We start from the raw sequence: 16,701 nt of genomic DNA, 5'->3' as shown, positions 1-16,701 counted from the left end.
TGCTGAAAAACAATGGTGTCATATAAGATTACTGAAGGGTGATAAATCATTTGATCTGTTTTATTCGTGCAGAAACTCATAGACCAACTTCGTTGATCCCATTTAAGTTTCAACTGAAGGATAACGAAGTGACTGCAGAATAATTTATTTTTGTGTAAATCACAATAATCACTCAACACATTGAACATACCATAGTGTTGGGGCGATCCTGAAAATTTCTCTCAATAGACATGACCAACTCAGGAAACATTAAGAAGTATTTTATCCAGTCAGCGCTTGACTAGACGTTTTGCTAGAAACATCACGAAAGTAAAAAGTCTAGTGTTGAATTTCTGATTGGCTGTTTACTACACTGTCACTATGTTTAGTAGCATTCCAAAATTTTCAGGAAAACCCAAGGACTTCTAAAATGGCATAAAAACCCTATATTTTCTTTACATAAATGAACCTTTAAAGTAAACTGCTTCTCGTATATTTTGCGCCTTTTATCTCATGTTCAAGTCGCTGTGTAGTTCTAGCTTGAGGATGACGAGAATAGCTTAGGATCCAAGTGTAGCGTTCAATCAACAAGACTGATCACGTAGTTCCGATTTATTCCCTAAGAATGATATATTACATAATCTAATTGCTAAAATTTAAAGTCAGCTGTCTTTTTATATGAACCTGGAAGATTTTTTACATAAACTGTACAGTTTTCAGCCAACTTACAATATATATTTAAATGTTTTGTACTTTTCAATACTTAAGCCTGTGACCCCTCGTGGAGCATTGACCGTCTACCAGAATTCTCCTAACAACTCTACCATGGACTGTACTTTTTATTTCACCTTAAGAACATTAAGTTACAGCTTGCCTCATGATACAGCTTGATGATTTCCTCAAAGTATGTCCTATCCCTCTTCCATCATCTTTCCTTAATTTCTTCTTCAACTGTTAGCTGATTTCTTCTCTATCATAATAACAATTGACTGAATAATTTTTTTTACATATATGCAATTAAAATCAAAACATTAATGAGATAAATAAGTAGTATAATATGTGTATATGTATATAAATTTTGTCATTTATCACTGTAAATGATCTTGATATACTACTCATAAAATAATCATAAGTAACAGATTAGTTTAATGATAGATAATAAACCATTAGATAGTAAGTTGTTAATTACAAATACAAACGTAATTGATTCTATAACAGTACATAAGTGAAGAAGGGATTTCTTAATGTATCCCAAAATGTATGTAACATATATCCATCTATCTATCTAATGTATATTGTTTTTATATGCATCCATAGAACAGGATAAATACAATAGTTGACATATGCTTACAATGATGAAATAGTCGAAATGATTAATTAGTATTTTGTCATGTTTTTGTTATTAGTTATGAGATTGTATCTTAGAGTTTGCTAACTAAAAGAACATTTGTTGTTTGATTGAATCTTCCAAATGATGCTTAGGACAAAAACTGGGCAGTTTCTTATTGGCATATATGCATACTGTGCGTATTGCCTCGATGTTGCCTTAATTCACATGCATTATAAGCAAAGATGGATACTGGCTAGCAATGGAATCCAGGATGAGTGTTTCGTTTTATTTTGGACTCGTCAGATGGATATACCTGCATCTCAGTGTTGATGTTCACTCAGGGACTTGAACGCAGTACTTCAGACGCAGGAACCACTGAACGGCCGTTTCATCCCATTATGGGACTCCTCAGCAGTGCTCATCCACGATCCCGCACTCGCGAGATTCGAACATGCAACCTACCAATCACGTGACAGAGCACTTCACCGATAGACCACTGAGCCGGTATCCAACGGTGTTAAAGTCTAACTTCAACCGATCCACGATAAACCTCCCTTCTTATTATGAATGTACATTGTTACATAGAATACTACAACAAAATAACTAATCAAATTTCTTTTTTCCTACAAGTTTTCTATATTATTCTAATTTATATTGTTTTGTGGTAAAAAAAACAATGTTAAACTTAAAGGAGTTTGAAACAAATGAACATTGTATATAAGCTAGTAAATTATCAAACTAGTTTATATAGAATAGATATAAAGTGGTTAATAATAGAATCATCCAAGACTATCGTTTCATCTACTGTGAGATTCATCGGTTAGGTATAAGGGCATCTCAGAGTTTGTGTTTACTTCAGGTATTCGAACACCAAACATTTCTGTTTAAGGGCCAGATCATTATCCACTTAATTGCTAAGATCTCCAACAAACCCCTTCTGATAATATCACTTTTGTCTGATACTATACATTGCTTCATATTCATCAATACTATTCCCTAGAACTATTATGGAGCAAACCATGTTTGTTCATATTATGAATGATTATTTCATATTTTAGAAAAACAGAATAGTTTATTTATTTTAGTTATACGATACGTGATAATCTTAGTGATTAAAATGTTAACCAAATATAATGACATAACATATATAGGAAAAAAGAAAATTGATTAGAGTAGAAAAGACCTTATTAGAAGAGGGTTTTGTGGAGATTTTAGTAATTTAATAGTTGAGCACATGAGTCAGTTGAAGCTAGACCACCGAGGAAAACCTGAAAGCATTGAATGGCTCTTTCGTCCTATTGTGAGACTCCTAGAGTTCTAGTGAGAATCAGTGACTAGTGAAATTCAACCGAGTCTGTTGTGAGATAGTAACTCACTGAAGACAATGGTAGATGGTTGCTGAATTTCGTGGATTGGATGAAGGTACACAATAACACCGTTAGATGCCCGCCGGCTCAGTGGTCTATCGGTAAAGCGCTCGCGCGCGAGACTGGTAGGTTCTGGGTTGGAATCACGCGAGGCCGGATCGTGGATGCACACTGCTGAGGAGTCCCATAACAGAACGAAACGGCCGTCTAGTGCTTCCGGGTTTTCGATGATGGTCTAGCTTAAATTGACTCATGATTTAAACTATTAAATTAATTTGTAATTATTCATCTACTAGTCAACAAACATTCTTATCCTGACTTATGAATAACTATTGTATAGAATTATACCTTATTATTTATTGTAATTACTTGAATAAACGTTTCAACAACAAAAGATGGATAACCGTTTCAGGAATTGTACAATGATGAATGAATCCATATGAGATCTAGCCTGAAATCACTAAGTTTTGTAAACAAACGTGATATCATTTTGATATTGACGGAACTTATATTCCGTTTTCATTGAAATTTTCATAATCGTGAATATCTCAGCAATTGTATAAGAACTTTCGTCTAAATTAGATCGAATAGTTTCATAGTATTTGGATGCTGAGTTGATTGAGACATTAAATAGGAAGAATGTTTTTGTAAAATCCAACGTCTCATCTCGCAATGTGGTCCAAGGTCTTGTCAGGCGAAACGTTGAGTTTACTTCAAATTCATTCACTGAGATTTTACAATGACATTCTTCCTACTTAATATCTTAACAATCGGTCATTGTGAAATCATAGGAATAAACTATCGCAGAATCTCAAGCTGGCATAAAACAGAAGTCTAGTAATCCATATTTTTCAATCACCATTTTGAAGAGTAACAAAAGTAGCCTGATTCAATGTTATGTATTTTGTCCCATTCATCATAAGTAAGACAAATAAATTCATAAGTTTTAGTATTTCATTTTTGTTCAAAGGGTAGTTAATGAGTAGAATACGTCAATGAGCGTGGTGTTTCAGTTTGAGATCATCAATAGTCACCATCCCGATAGGTTGTAAGGCTTTAATAATAACCATCATTTCCAGGTTTATTATAACTTTTACATTGTTAGAAAATAGGTGGCACGAACACTCGAGGAGATCATCATTTCAATCCAAGTTACGAACTGACATCAAATTATACAAAATCTTCAAATAGCTATTATATGTTCTAAAATGAGATGGCTGTATGATCCTTGACGAAATCATGAACCAACTTACCCGAAAAAAACAAAATCCACTGAAACATTTAAATTCCCTAACTTTTTGCTAGATAGGATTCATTTATGTCAATCTTCTAACAGTAGGAGAGTTCATTTCTATTACCCAACAACATTTCTTTCGTAATTAATAAGCTGAAATCGTATGATTTAAAGGATTACTAATTTTACGGTTAAATAATTAGTGGATAATTAGCACATTTGCCTTTTTCGTTTGTACCTCCATACATGATATTCATAATTCAAATCGATAGTTAGTATTTTCTTAATATAATGAATCGTTTCACAATTGATTGATCACTGGGTGGTGATCAATGTCATGCGTGTCAAGTCCTTCTTAGTGCTGATCCAATACTATCGATCAAGTTGCAATGTGGCCACCAGTCTAGGTGGCTCGACACTGCGTGCTCTATGTTGAGACAAGATGGTGGTTGGAGGTGACTACCTCCACTAACGCTGACTACCGCTGATAGGAATTTTCAACATTTTGATGAGACATTTCTATCAGTAGAGTTTATTCATGTCAGGAACGAAAAAGTCGATCATCCTTATGATTCGATGGTTTAGCACTATAGCACAAGCTGGCTGAAGTTATCAACTATAAACAATTAACTTATTTAAATTCACTTAGTATTACTTGTTTGAATCTTCCCATTGATATCTAGGACTGCAACTTGTCAGTCTCTTATAGGCATATGTGCATACTGTGCGTATTACCTCGACATAGCCTTATTTCACAAGTATTGTAAACAAAGATGTATAGTGACTAGCAGTGGAATCAACGACGCACGTTTCGTCGTCCAGTTCGGGACTCGTCAGATGAATGTACCTGCATCTCAGAGTCGATGTTCACTCAGGGACTCGAACGCAGTACTTCAGACGCAGTACATCCAGCTGAAGAGTCTCAAATAAGACGAAGTGGCACGCGTTCTGGATTCCACTGCTAGCCACTATCCATCTTTGCTTACAATTCAATTATTCGCTTTTATTTGTTCCTTACTTCAACTGAGAGAATACTATTTTCATTGTGGTTTTGTTTGATGATAATTGATGATATATGTACATATCACTGTTGTTAGCAAAATATCCGTATGTTGACAAAAAGAAACGCACAAAGATATATTCTGTCCTTGTTTATCATCATTTAATGTATTGAAACAAAATAAATATTCATATGTAAGATGTACATGACGAAAAGGAGGAAAGCGGGAGAAAATTTGAAATTTGTCATTTCGTTTGTTTTATTGTCAAAATTATCCATCGAAATTTGACATGTTCAACGATAATCCAGCTACATATGTCAGTATTTGTCGTGAAGATTTATTTGATTTAAAAAAACAAACAAACATATTCGTTATTAAGCAAAGATGGATAGTGGCTAGCAGTGGAATCCAGGACGCGCGCCAGTTCGTCCTATTTGAGACTCGTCAGCCGGATCTACCTGCACCTCAGAGTTGATGTTCACTCCGGGACTCGAACTCAGTACCCTCGCTTCAAACCCCATCGCGTTATCCGCTTGGCCACTGAGTCCTGATAGCCACTTGCTTGTGCGATGGAGTGAAGTTTAAATTCGCTTAGTATTGTTTGTTTGAATCTTCCCATCAATGTGTTAGGACTGCAACTGGTCAGTCTCTTATTGGTTTATGTGCATACTCTTCGTATTGCCTCGATATTGCCTTAATTCACAAGCATGAATACTGGTTAGCAATGGAATCCAGGATGAGCGTTTCGTTTAATTTTGGGACTCGTCAGAGGGATATACTTGCTTCTCATAGTCGATGTTCACTCAGTGACTCGAACGCAGTACATCCAGCAGTTGTGTCACTAAATATCGAACGGATCATCGATTCCCGTCAACGTCAAGGACAATCAACGAGCATCAGTTAATCATACGCCATGGACTGGCCCATGCGGCAGTGGTTGTACTTTCACTTGTATCTATTTAACTAATATATTGTTGTAATAACGCCCTTTGTGTTGTACAGTCTTCAGATCATCCATGGTCCCTTGGTACGACGATGGGGCAATCCACGTAAGGTGCTAGTCGCGAGGTGTGACTTCGAAGTTAGCTTGTTCGTTACACCGTTCCCATCCATTTTGTAACCATTTGGAACCATTTGGAATTTTTTTATCAATGATGTTCCGAACAAAATTGATCAGGTTAAAAATCTACAAGTTCATTGAGAGCTACATAAATATTGATCAGAATTATAAAGTAATCATGTATTTTCATAACTGAAATCATGGGTCAATTGAAGCTGGACCATCATGGAAAACCTGGAAGCACTGGACAGCCGTTTCGTCCTATTGTGGGACTCCTCAGCAGTGCACATTCAATATCCCACCTCGCGAGATTTAAACCCAGGACCCACCAGTCTCGAGGCCAGAGCGCTTAAACTCTAAACACTGATCCGGCATCCGATGGTGTTGATTTCTATATCATACATTTAACAGAAATTAGTAGTATAACACACAGCACGTATTTCATACTAAATCGAACTTATCAATATCAAAAGATGAAAAAAATTTCAAACCCTAATAGCTGATCATGTAACCATATCCAATAAACAAGCAATAGTCAATAAATCAGGTTAATATTCTGATTCCTACCATTATCCAATATAAGAAAGTATCGTTTATCGTTGTTGGGTTACGTTTTACACAATCCTTATATATTACTATCCTTATGTATTAGAATTTTCCAAAAATAATCTTGGCATATAATCATCACAATTATCCAACTGATCTCTAATTAAACAGTTCAAAACTAGATAACTTACCCTTTGATGTGCAGTTAATTGCCGATAATTCCACAGTAATATGTAGTCAAATAAAACATTTTTCATGAATTACTTAGTTGTTCCTTACCTTCCATACCGATCATTTCCAGTTTTCATTATCTCTCATTCGATCTTGTTAATTTTCTGCCTCCAGACATTCCACTTTACATTGGTGAAACATACTACTTATATCTGTTGACAACAATAGCGCACACCACAATAACACTGTATTAGGAGATTTCACGTTTAGGGGTAACAGTTAGTTATTAACTACTGAACAAATTACCCCACTTTCATTATGTATATATACGAACCATACAGCGGAGCCTAGTATTTATGATCTGAACTGAACGTCCTCGGCTAGGCGTGAATTCATTATACAGGGGACTAATAAAGACTCAGAGTTGATCCTAGACTGCTTGTGCTGGTTAATACATCATTGCTTTAACGCAGGGACAAGGTCATATGAGCCGGTATTCTGATTAGCGATTTCGTCTCGGGATAATTGAAAGGGTCAACCAAATAAGTCATAATATCATGGAAGGAAATTCTTCAGTTCTTCTTCTTTTAAATTATATTCCCTTCATAAATTCATTAATTCGTTGCAAATTAATTATTATTCAATGAGTTAGTTGTCAAGTCAATATACATACATACACATTAACAATATTTCGCAACATAATTACGATCATAATTAAATTTCCGGCGGAATAAATTTAATGTGGTGACTTTACTTCGCTAATCGTTCACCTCGATAACCGTCTCAACGGCGTTTCAAATCAGAAGGCAAAGAGAAGCTGCAACTACAGCTTATTACTGAATAGCACAGGAAACAAAGCTATAAACACACCGAGAGAATTTGAAGAGGAGAGGCAAATACATATATGCCGGCAGTTACATAGGCAAATTTATAGTCACATTTTATAAGGGCCCAGCAAAACAAAGCAAAAGTTGATAATACGACTTGAGTCCATACATATATAGGGAGGGGGATGAATCTTGGAATCAACATTTTACTTAGAATCTGTCATGGGCTATAGTGATCATAAAATAGTACAAAGAAATATGTGAATTGTTACTATTCAAACGGCATTGTCTGTTAAGTAAGTTAGTTTCTGCGCTAAGCTATTCAGAATTTATGTTATCAAGTATTTCGTAATCCAAAAATGAATACTAGCTATTAATGAGCAATTAAACCGCGTGGGACAGCGCTTTATGGTTTGGATTTCCAACTTCACTTAATTCACAATATCACATGGCCGCCATCTATTATCTTTAGTAGTTAACTACCTCATGTGGTTATGACTTCTCACCATAACACTTGGAACCATTCCTTAAAATTAAACACTAGTATTCACAACTATCCGGTGGTTTTTGGTTTTCAGTGACTGTCTAAATTAGATCACTTCGTGATGTAATGACGATGATAGCCACTGAAATAAATACGAAGACCGAATTAGGAACTCTTCCGAACTACTTTGTCAACTTAAGTCACAGGTCACTGATTCTTCAGATGTCTAGTCAATATTGAGCAACGTTATAATTTTGTCTTGTATTTAATCTAATCATTCAACGACTGCTCAGATTTACTTCTAGTTTACCAATGTTACTCAAACTATGGATACCGTATAATTTGTGGTATCGATTTCTCCCACACCAATCAACATACACCACGTATCAGCATATCTGTAATATGTCAATTTTATTCTATTTATGCATACAATGATTCGGAACAAATTGACGTAAATTGGCAGAATGGAATATATGCATGTTGTAGCCTTGCACATTCCATTCTACCATAGTTTACGTCAATTTGTTCCCGGTCATTGTGCCAGTGTTTCTTGAGTGGTTTTTGTTTGTAAATTGTAACCATGTGAATCATTCATGTACTATTAGTACTGTATATTTAAAAATATGAATAAAACAGCACGTGTTTATCTTAATAGAGTAGAGAAGGAAAACCATATGATATGAACACTTTTTATTGGTGTGATTCTTAACACACAACGACTGTCAGTCAATTGTATAGGCTTGACTATAGCTGCTGCCATGACATGGTGATCGAATTTGCGTATTATGACATCTTAGTCGACCTACATTAGCTAGAACATATGTTTTTCTAGGTTTTACAACAACAGACAGGTCGGCTGGAGGACGGTTACACAAAAATCAGCAACATAAGGTTGGAAGGTGAAGTCATATTACTCAATTTACAGGGGGGTGTTAGAAAGAGACAACTGTTTTCATATCTGTAACAACACTCGGGATCACTTCGTTTAAAATTTACTAAGTGTGTAGAATGTTGAGTCGTAGCTGGGCAGTTCATTATACACTTGGCTGTTTGAAATAATGTAGGGTTTTTCAGTGAGAAAAAACTGTTAAAATCAGTTTGAAAAATCGCATAAATCATTTGTTTAGTTGGAAGCATGTGACGTTAATGTATAGGCCGGTGAATAACATTCTGATGTTGGTATTAAACGAGTCCCAGAGTGAACATCAACTCTGAGGTGCAGGTACATCCAACTGGCAAGTTTCAAATAGGACAAAACGAGCATCTTGAATTTCCCTGCCAGCTGCCATCTATCTTTGCTTATAATGCCTGTGAATTAAGGCAATATCGAGGCAATCCGTATAGGATGCACATATGCCAGTAAGAAACTGATCAATTCCAGTTCTAAACATCACTAAGAAGATTCAAACAAATAATGTTTTCATTACCAAAGCTTGCTTTTGCTTATAGTCAACTGTTTTTATGTAGATATTTTTCAACCCCTATTTACTCTATGGTTAAGTGTCTCTGAGTTGGCCAATTATAAGTCCGACCGGTAATATTAACTTCAAATCAACAGCTATGTTCCTTTCTGTTCAGGATTCTCTAGCTTCCCTCTATTAATGAGTGCAGAATCCAGCTTCTACTACATATTTCAAAGAGATTTGATTTATATGCAAACATAACAGCCAACTTCACACCATAAAATGGGAAATAACAATTCGGTCAGTCAGCTACAACGTAGGACCAGGCACATATATGCATCGGTCCAAGTTGCCATAATTTGACATGAACAAGCTAAAAGTGGCTGTAATTAATAGACTAAAAAATAGTAAGAATACTAAGACATATGACAAGAGTTAATGAGTAGGCTGGAAGCTTACGATGGATGTGACATACATACATCGTGATCTGGTTACTTAGCAATCATATAAAAAGATTATAATCAATAATAATTTGGAAAACCGGTTCCAACTTTTATAATATCCACATCGTCATAAGTAACATGATTGAATTTGATCAATAATATTGAAAATTGCATTTCGTTTTCGGAGACTATCATAATAATCTATTGATTCAAACAACTAGACTTAGTAAGAAAAAAGTCAACTGAGGTAACAAAGTCAATTACTCTGATAGTGGGAAAGTAAGGAAACCGAACGGGTAGAATAGTAAAATATGATAAAAAACAAACAAACAAATAAGTCTGTATTGCCGCTAAGATCAGCATTACATCACTTGTAGAGGGTTAATTCCTTTATATTCGACTCTAATCAATAAATAATATCCGGTTAACTAAATATTTAACGCAGGCTAAATTGTAGTATCAGTTTATATGTTAAGCCCATATACTTTATTCTAGCTACTGGCCAAGCCAATTCGCGAATCCATTATGAGTCATACTTTGATCTTGTTAATTATTCGCTTATTAACCTTGGCTACCTTTTTTATATGAGCGTATGTGTATGCACACTTCGTATCTTATTCATTATACGACTGTCATTCATTTTTGTCTGATTATAAATGCTGATTAAGGCTTGCTTAAAATGATTTGGCTTCCTCGCCATCTCCAATACGCATTATTTAGCTTCGCTCTCGAGTTGGCTTACCAGCCATCTCCAATGCATGTTATTTATGTTTCGCTCGCTAACATTTGCTCATGTGCTTATAACCATCTGGTCTGCATCATTTATTAATAAAAATGTAGTTGCCGTTTCTCTTTGCCTTCTGATATTATGCACCATTTAGACGTGTATTATAACGGTTATTGAGGTGAACTATGAACGAAGTACGGCCACTACAAAATCTCCTAGTAGAACTATGAATTTAATCGAGATTATTGAAAAGCCCGAACACCAGTTTATAGAGATAGTTTATTTTTAAAAATTAGTAAAATTCGAAAGCGTACAGGGAAAACAAGTGAGAGTGTGTGTCTATCAATGAGTGTTAATAGATTGTGGATAGATTATTGATTGTCTTTGCTTACAACTAATGGGAGAATGGATTAAAGATTGATGTGCAGGCACGCGCTCGATCAGACTGACACATAAATATACAAAATGGATTAAATGTCTATATTACAGAGAACACACAAATAACACAATAGTTAGATGGACTTGCTACAAATATACTGAGTTACACAATAGTCCTCTTTATAATTTCATTTGAACTAGTGAATGAAATCAGTGTTTGAACATGTTTAAGTTTTTTATTTACTTATCTAATAGTCATTTTTCAGGTTCTCGCATATCATTTACTTTGTAATATCCAGTTGGAAAAAACTTTTCCTTTGCAAATGTCACATCATCAACTTAATCGTTTGGTCAATATCCATATTAGAGTTGTTATAATCTCTTGAATGAGATGTGCATTGTGATTATATTACTCAGAAAAAAAAGTGAAAGCTTCACAATCATCTACCCAGTATAGCGATGACAACAATCTCAACATAATCCTTAACAAAAATTGTTCTCTATCATCTGAAATGTTCATGTATATCATACGTAGTCTATTTATATTGTGATTTCTTAAATATGTATCCCATTTGAGTTCAATAAGATATATGTATATGTCTTAGAAATATTTCTCGCATCTGCTGGGATCACCGGGTAAGTAATAGTGAGGTTAGACACAGGGTATTAGGGAATGATGGTAAATCAGTTGATGAGGTCATGAATCTTCACCGACTGAGATGGTTAGGCCACGTGTTACATATGCCTGAACACCGATTACCACGTCGCGCTATGCTGACTAGTGCAGGGGATGGTTGGAAGAGAGTTAGGGGCGGCCAAACCAAAACGTTGCATCATTGCTTGAAGTCACTAACTTCTAGTCTTAGCCATGTTGGCAGATGCAGACTACCTGGTTGGGGTCGGCGTGACGATCGTAACCAATGGTTGGAGACTCTGGGTGACATGGCTTAGAATCGATCACAATGGCGTAGGTATATACACTTTATGTCTTCCCTTAAACCTTGAGATTAAAATTGCTTCATAACGTTCTTCCTTCCTATACTATATCCTTATATACAACCTATCTTTTATATATTACCACCACTAAATTAACTATTTCTATGAATCCGGTATTCATCTTGTTGTGCTAACGAGATATAGCGACTTGGACCGATGCATAAATGTGCCTGGTCCTACGTTGTAGCTGACTGACTGATATATCAAAACACCGAGGTACGTTTAACAATACGGTCAAGAATATCACTTAAGAATGATATCAGTCAGTCATATTTAAAATGGAATATGTGAAATATAACCATTTCTAAATGCGTGATGGAAATAGGTTTGACGTCAATTCATGATATGAAATTACTTTCAAAATATAAAAGATCCCATTGTAGTTGTCGGTTGATATGTTAAGACCATATACCTTATTTTAGCTTATGGACAAGCCAATTTACCTATCCACCTTCAGTCACGTTTTGACCTTGTTAATTATTCACTTAACAATCCTGACTGTTTTTTTATATGAGCGTATGTGTGAATACACTTCTTATACTATTTATCACATGTCTGAGCACATATCTGCACATCAATCTTTAATCAATTCTCTCATTGGTTGTAAACAAAGATAATCAATAATTTATCCACAATCTATTAACACTCATTGATAGAGACACACTCTCACTCGTTTTCCCTGTGTGTTTGCTATCGGTACACTTGCAAATTTCACCAATCTTTAAAAATAAACTATCTCTATAACTGGTGTTTAGGCTTTTCAATAATCTCGATTAAACCCATAGTTCTACTAAGAGATTAAGCCTGCGTTAAATATTCAGTTAACGGGATATTATTTTTTTATTGGAGTCAAATATAGAGGAATTAACCCTCTACAGAGTTGGTGAGCAGCATTTGGAACACGGACCATTTCTCTACAAACCTGCTGCATATTCTCTAATCACATGATAAGGAACTTCACATTGCAATTACTGTTACAAATACTAACTATTCATTGACAGACATAATAAATTCATTCATAACATTGTTCCTTTGGAATTATTGCTGTATATTCGCATATTTAAACCCAAAGTGACGGTTACTTTTCGATGAATCTCATATATATTTCTTGTTGTCATTCGTTATTTCTTCATAATGTATATTTCAATCCTCAGATTATTATTACTGCTATTGTTGTTAATTTTTCATATCATGTCACTTGACAATTCACCAAACCTTCTATCTAAGTCTATTTCAGTGGGTACCATCTTCTGTACCTTTACCTGTCTTTAACCCTCTAAAGTCTGAACTCTAGTTTGCAGGCTTAAAAAGCTTTTATCTTGCAAACAGAATCACACGTCAGTACACGAAATTTAGATACGCTAACTGGTTACTGCCGGGCGATGTTATTGAACAAGTTCAAATAAAATTAAAAAAGAGTGAACTATTGTATAACTTAATCTAATTATACCAAGATACAAACGATAGGATTTGTCGAAAATGTTGATCGTCTAATAAAAACCGTATGTAATTCATGATCGCCAATATTATTGAGATGAAAAATCGAATTCGTTATTATTGCCTATTTCTGATCTCATTCAGAATCGTTTAATTCTCCGTCAGCTAAGAGTATGGCTCTTGATGGTAATTGACTGCACACAGAAGCGTTCACAGCAGAAAATCGATTAGTCAGGAAATTATACATTCATCCTCTTTGTATTGCTTAATGTAATTTATTTTATTTAAACACATAAATATTGGTACAAACGGGTACTAGATATATTGCGCCACACAAATCTCATTTGATTTGTGTGAGGGCTGTGAAACTGCCCAGGTGGTTTTCTTGGAGGGCCACACCAAGAGCCTTTGACTAAAGGTCTGGTCCACAAGGCAATGGAGCATCGTAAGGAGATGCAGTCCCATGGTAGCCAGTGACCAACGATTGATTCATACGCCATTTGTTCCTTCAGGATACTGGAGCCCATGTGCACCAATGGTTTGGAATAAGGGTTTTCCAACACCCATAGGTGAACTTTCCGTGTCCACCAAGCCGGTTAAAGCGCCGGACATTCGCTTTTCGTCCTCTCAATTTCGTAAACAACACCCCCGCCACGAGAAGGCAGTGAGTAGGACTTCCCTGGCAGAGGCTATATACGCGTGGCCATGTGAGAGTATTTCGAGAGGGAGACCGGACTCTCCCCACTCTCGGCCGTACCAGGGCATTTGTAAATTTACTGACAAAAGGAATAGGAGTGAATCAGTTTGAATAGCTCTATATACATATACACGAAAACAGAACTGAAAATATACATTAAAGACAAACGCAGAAAACACTACCACTAAGCACAATCGGTAATTGAAAGTGTATTAAGTAAATATATAACTATCCACTTCTCCCATCAAATACAAAACGAAATGAAACTGAACAACATATGGAGAGAAAAACTGATATACACACAAATATTTATAACTGTTCAATTGCCTCTTCTATCGCATCATGCAAGTCTGGTACATTCTCATTGATAACCCAACTGGGTAAAGGTGCAGAATAGCACCAATCAGATCCACTATAACGATAAGCATGTAGTCGCAGTATTAAGTTATTCATTTCTGGATCTTTGAAAGTCAATTTACAATCAGGGCATAAGGGATCTTTACACAATTGCAGACGTTCTAATACATTTGGATCAAGAGAGCTTTTCAACTTTTCATTGGTCTGAAAAAAAACATCAAAGATAAATCACCTTTAAGAGTGATATGATCCAATATAAATACGATAAAGTAGTGATAATTGATAACATCAATCTCAAGTATAAGTAGTTAGTTGCGCACTTTGGTGGATCAGTGGCTTAGTGATTAAGGAGTTTGAATTTCAACCACTGGGTGACAGGGTCCCTTTCTGTCTATTTGAATTTGGGTAGTCGGATAGCATCACTACTACCGCTTACACATAAGGTTTGGCTAAAAGTCAAGTGAACAAATCTGTATTTGATAAATGAGCTATATTATAACATATTCTAGTGATTTTTACTGAGCCATTTAGTTTCAGACTAAGATAAATGAGGAGAAACATCTATTTATTTAAACGCATAAACATTATTACAAGGAGACACCAAATAAATATGCTCCATATAAATCATTCGATTTTTGTGAGGGCTGGGATACTGCCCGGTTGCCCAAACCGAAGCAGGAAGCAAACAAGTAACATAATCAATTTACAAAGTACATGTTTGTGTACTCAGCTTCCAGTTACAAAGTTCATGTATGGTTTATTGATACCAACTGACTGATCACATATAAAATGCATGTGTATGCGATGAGTTCATAGTGTACTACTACAAGCAGAAACCTATTGTATCAATTAACTCGACAGGATATGTAAAACCGACTAAATATACACGTGGAACTGATGAAACATTTTTCTTTCTAAATTCAAGTTGTTGAGATAAAGACCCTTGATCACATACAAGCATCCATATACATAACAGATATGATATTCTTTGCGTCAATTCAGTGTGAAACTTGTAGATTAGGTTTTTGCCGTAATTCTGTGTATTTCTCCCATGTGATAAGTACAAACCAATCATTAAGTGTGAGTAAAAACAGTAAGTAAATGAATGTATTCATGAATAGTTTCGATTCGTTTTAGAGATCAACTAAACCTTCCTAACCAGTCTTTGTATTCTGATTGGACATAGTTGGATTCGGTGTCATAGTACTAAGCATAACTATCATCAAAGAAGTACAGGTATTTACAAACAATTGTCTACGCAAGATACTCCAGATCCGTCGGCCGAATACTAATAGAAATGACCTACTGTAGCAGAGAAAAAACCAGCTCACAACTTCAAGAGGAATTTGAATTGAATTTGAAACAGATGTGGAACGCCACCTTTGAAGGTTACTGAAAACATTTTAATAATCTAGAGTCTGAAAGTTCCGCGCTGAGTACCTACTTACCTGGACGCTGAAACATATATACTTTGAATTAATTAGATGAAATGTTTGTTTTGAAGAGTGAAGAAAGCTACATTGAGTCAAATTAATGAAGTTGTGAAGTTTGTTTATTTATTTAAACACATAAATATTGGTACAAACGGGTACTAGATATATTGCGCCACACAAATCTCATTTGATTTGTGTGAGGGCTGTGATACTGCTCAGGTGCCCAAACTGAAGCAGGTGGTTTTTTTGTGGGGACACACCCAGAGCCTTTGACCTGAAGGTCTGATCCACAAGGCAGTGAAACGTCGTAAGGAGATGCGGTTCTATGGTAGCCGGTGACCAACGATTGATTCATACGCCATTTGTTCCTTCAGGATACTGGAGCCCATGTGCACCATTGATTTGGAATCAGGGTGAAGTGACTGGTTCCGATTACTGCTATTCTAAGTAGTATGTAAATATTAACATGTTACAAGAATTTTAAGTGCAACTATTGATGAATTAATTATGGGGATTTGTTTGCGAAGAAAAAGGTTTCGAAGATGATAGAGAAATCATAATTCAGAATAATAAGTAGTAATGATATCACGAAAAACTTTAGCACAATATGAATTTTAAGAAGAGTCCTACATCTTGGATTATATACTTTTACCTGTTACGAGAATTACTCAGTCTTTGGATAACTTCTTCTATAGTTATTCCATAATTAGCGCCTTCCCCTTTCAACTCACCCCAATCAGTTGAATTGTATAGAGGATCATCAACAATTGGATAACCTAAACGGAAATAGCACAGGGAAAACAAAGTCACCAAAAGTATAAACCAAGCCAT

The 16,701-nt window shown here is 35.5% G+C and overlaps 1 protein-coding gene across 1 annotated transcript; it reads right to left on the bottom strand.

The window, feature by feature from the left end:
* Positions 1-14,389: 14,389 nt before the first annotated feature.
* Smp_084340 (hypothetical protein) lies at positions 14,390-16,701 on the bottom strand (the record flags this gene model as incomplete). Its single annotated transcript, XM_018796346.1, has 3 exons — positions 14,390-14,641; positions 15,886-15,892; positions 16,523-16,701. The coding sequence occupies 3 exons, from the start codon at positions 16,699-16,701 to the stop codon at positions 14,390-14,392; spliced, it is 438 nt and encodes a 145-aa protein (XP_018650568.1).

Source organism: Schistosoma mansoni, chromosome 2 (genome assembly GCF_000237925.1).
Source record: "Schistosoma mansoni strain Puerto Rico chromosome 2, complete genome".
Lineage (NCBI taxonomy): Eukaryota > Metazoa > Platyhelminthes > Trematoda > Strigeidida > Schistosomatidae > Schistosoma > Schistosoma mansoni.
This window is presented reverse-complemented; position numbering and strand designations above follow the sequence as displayed.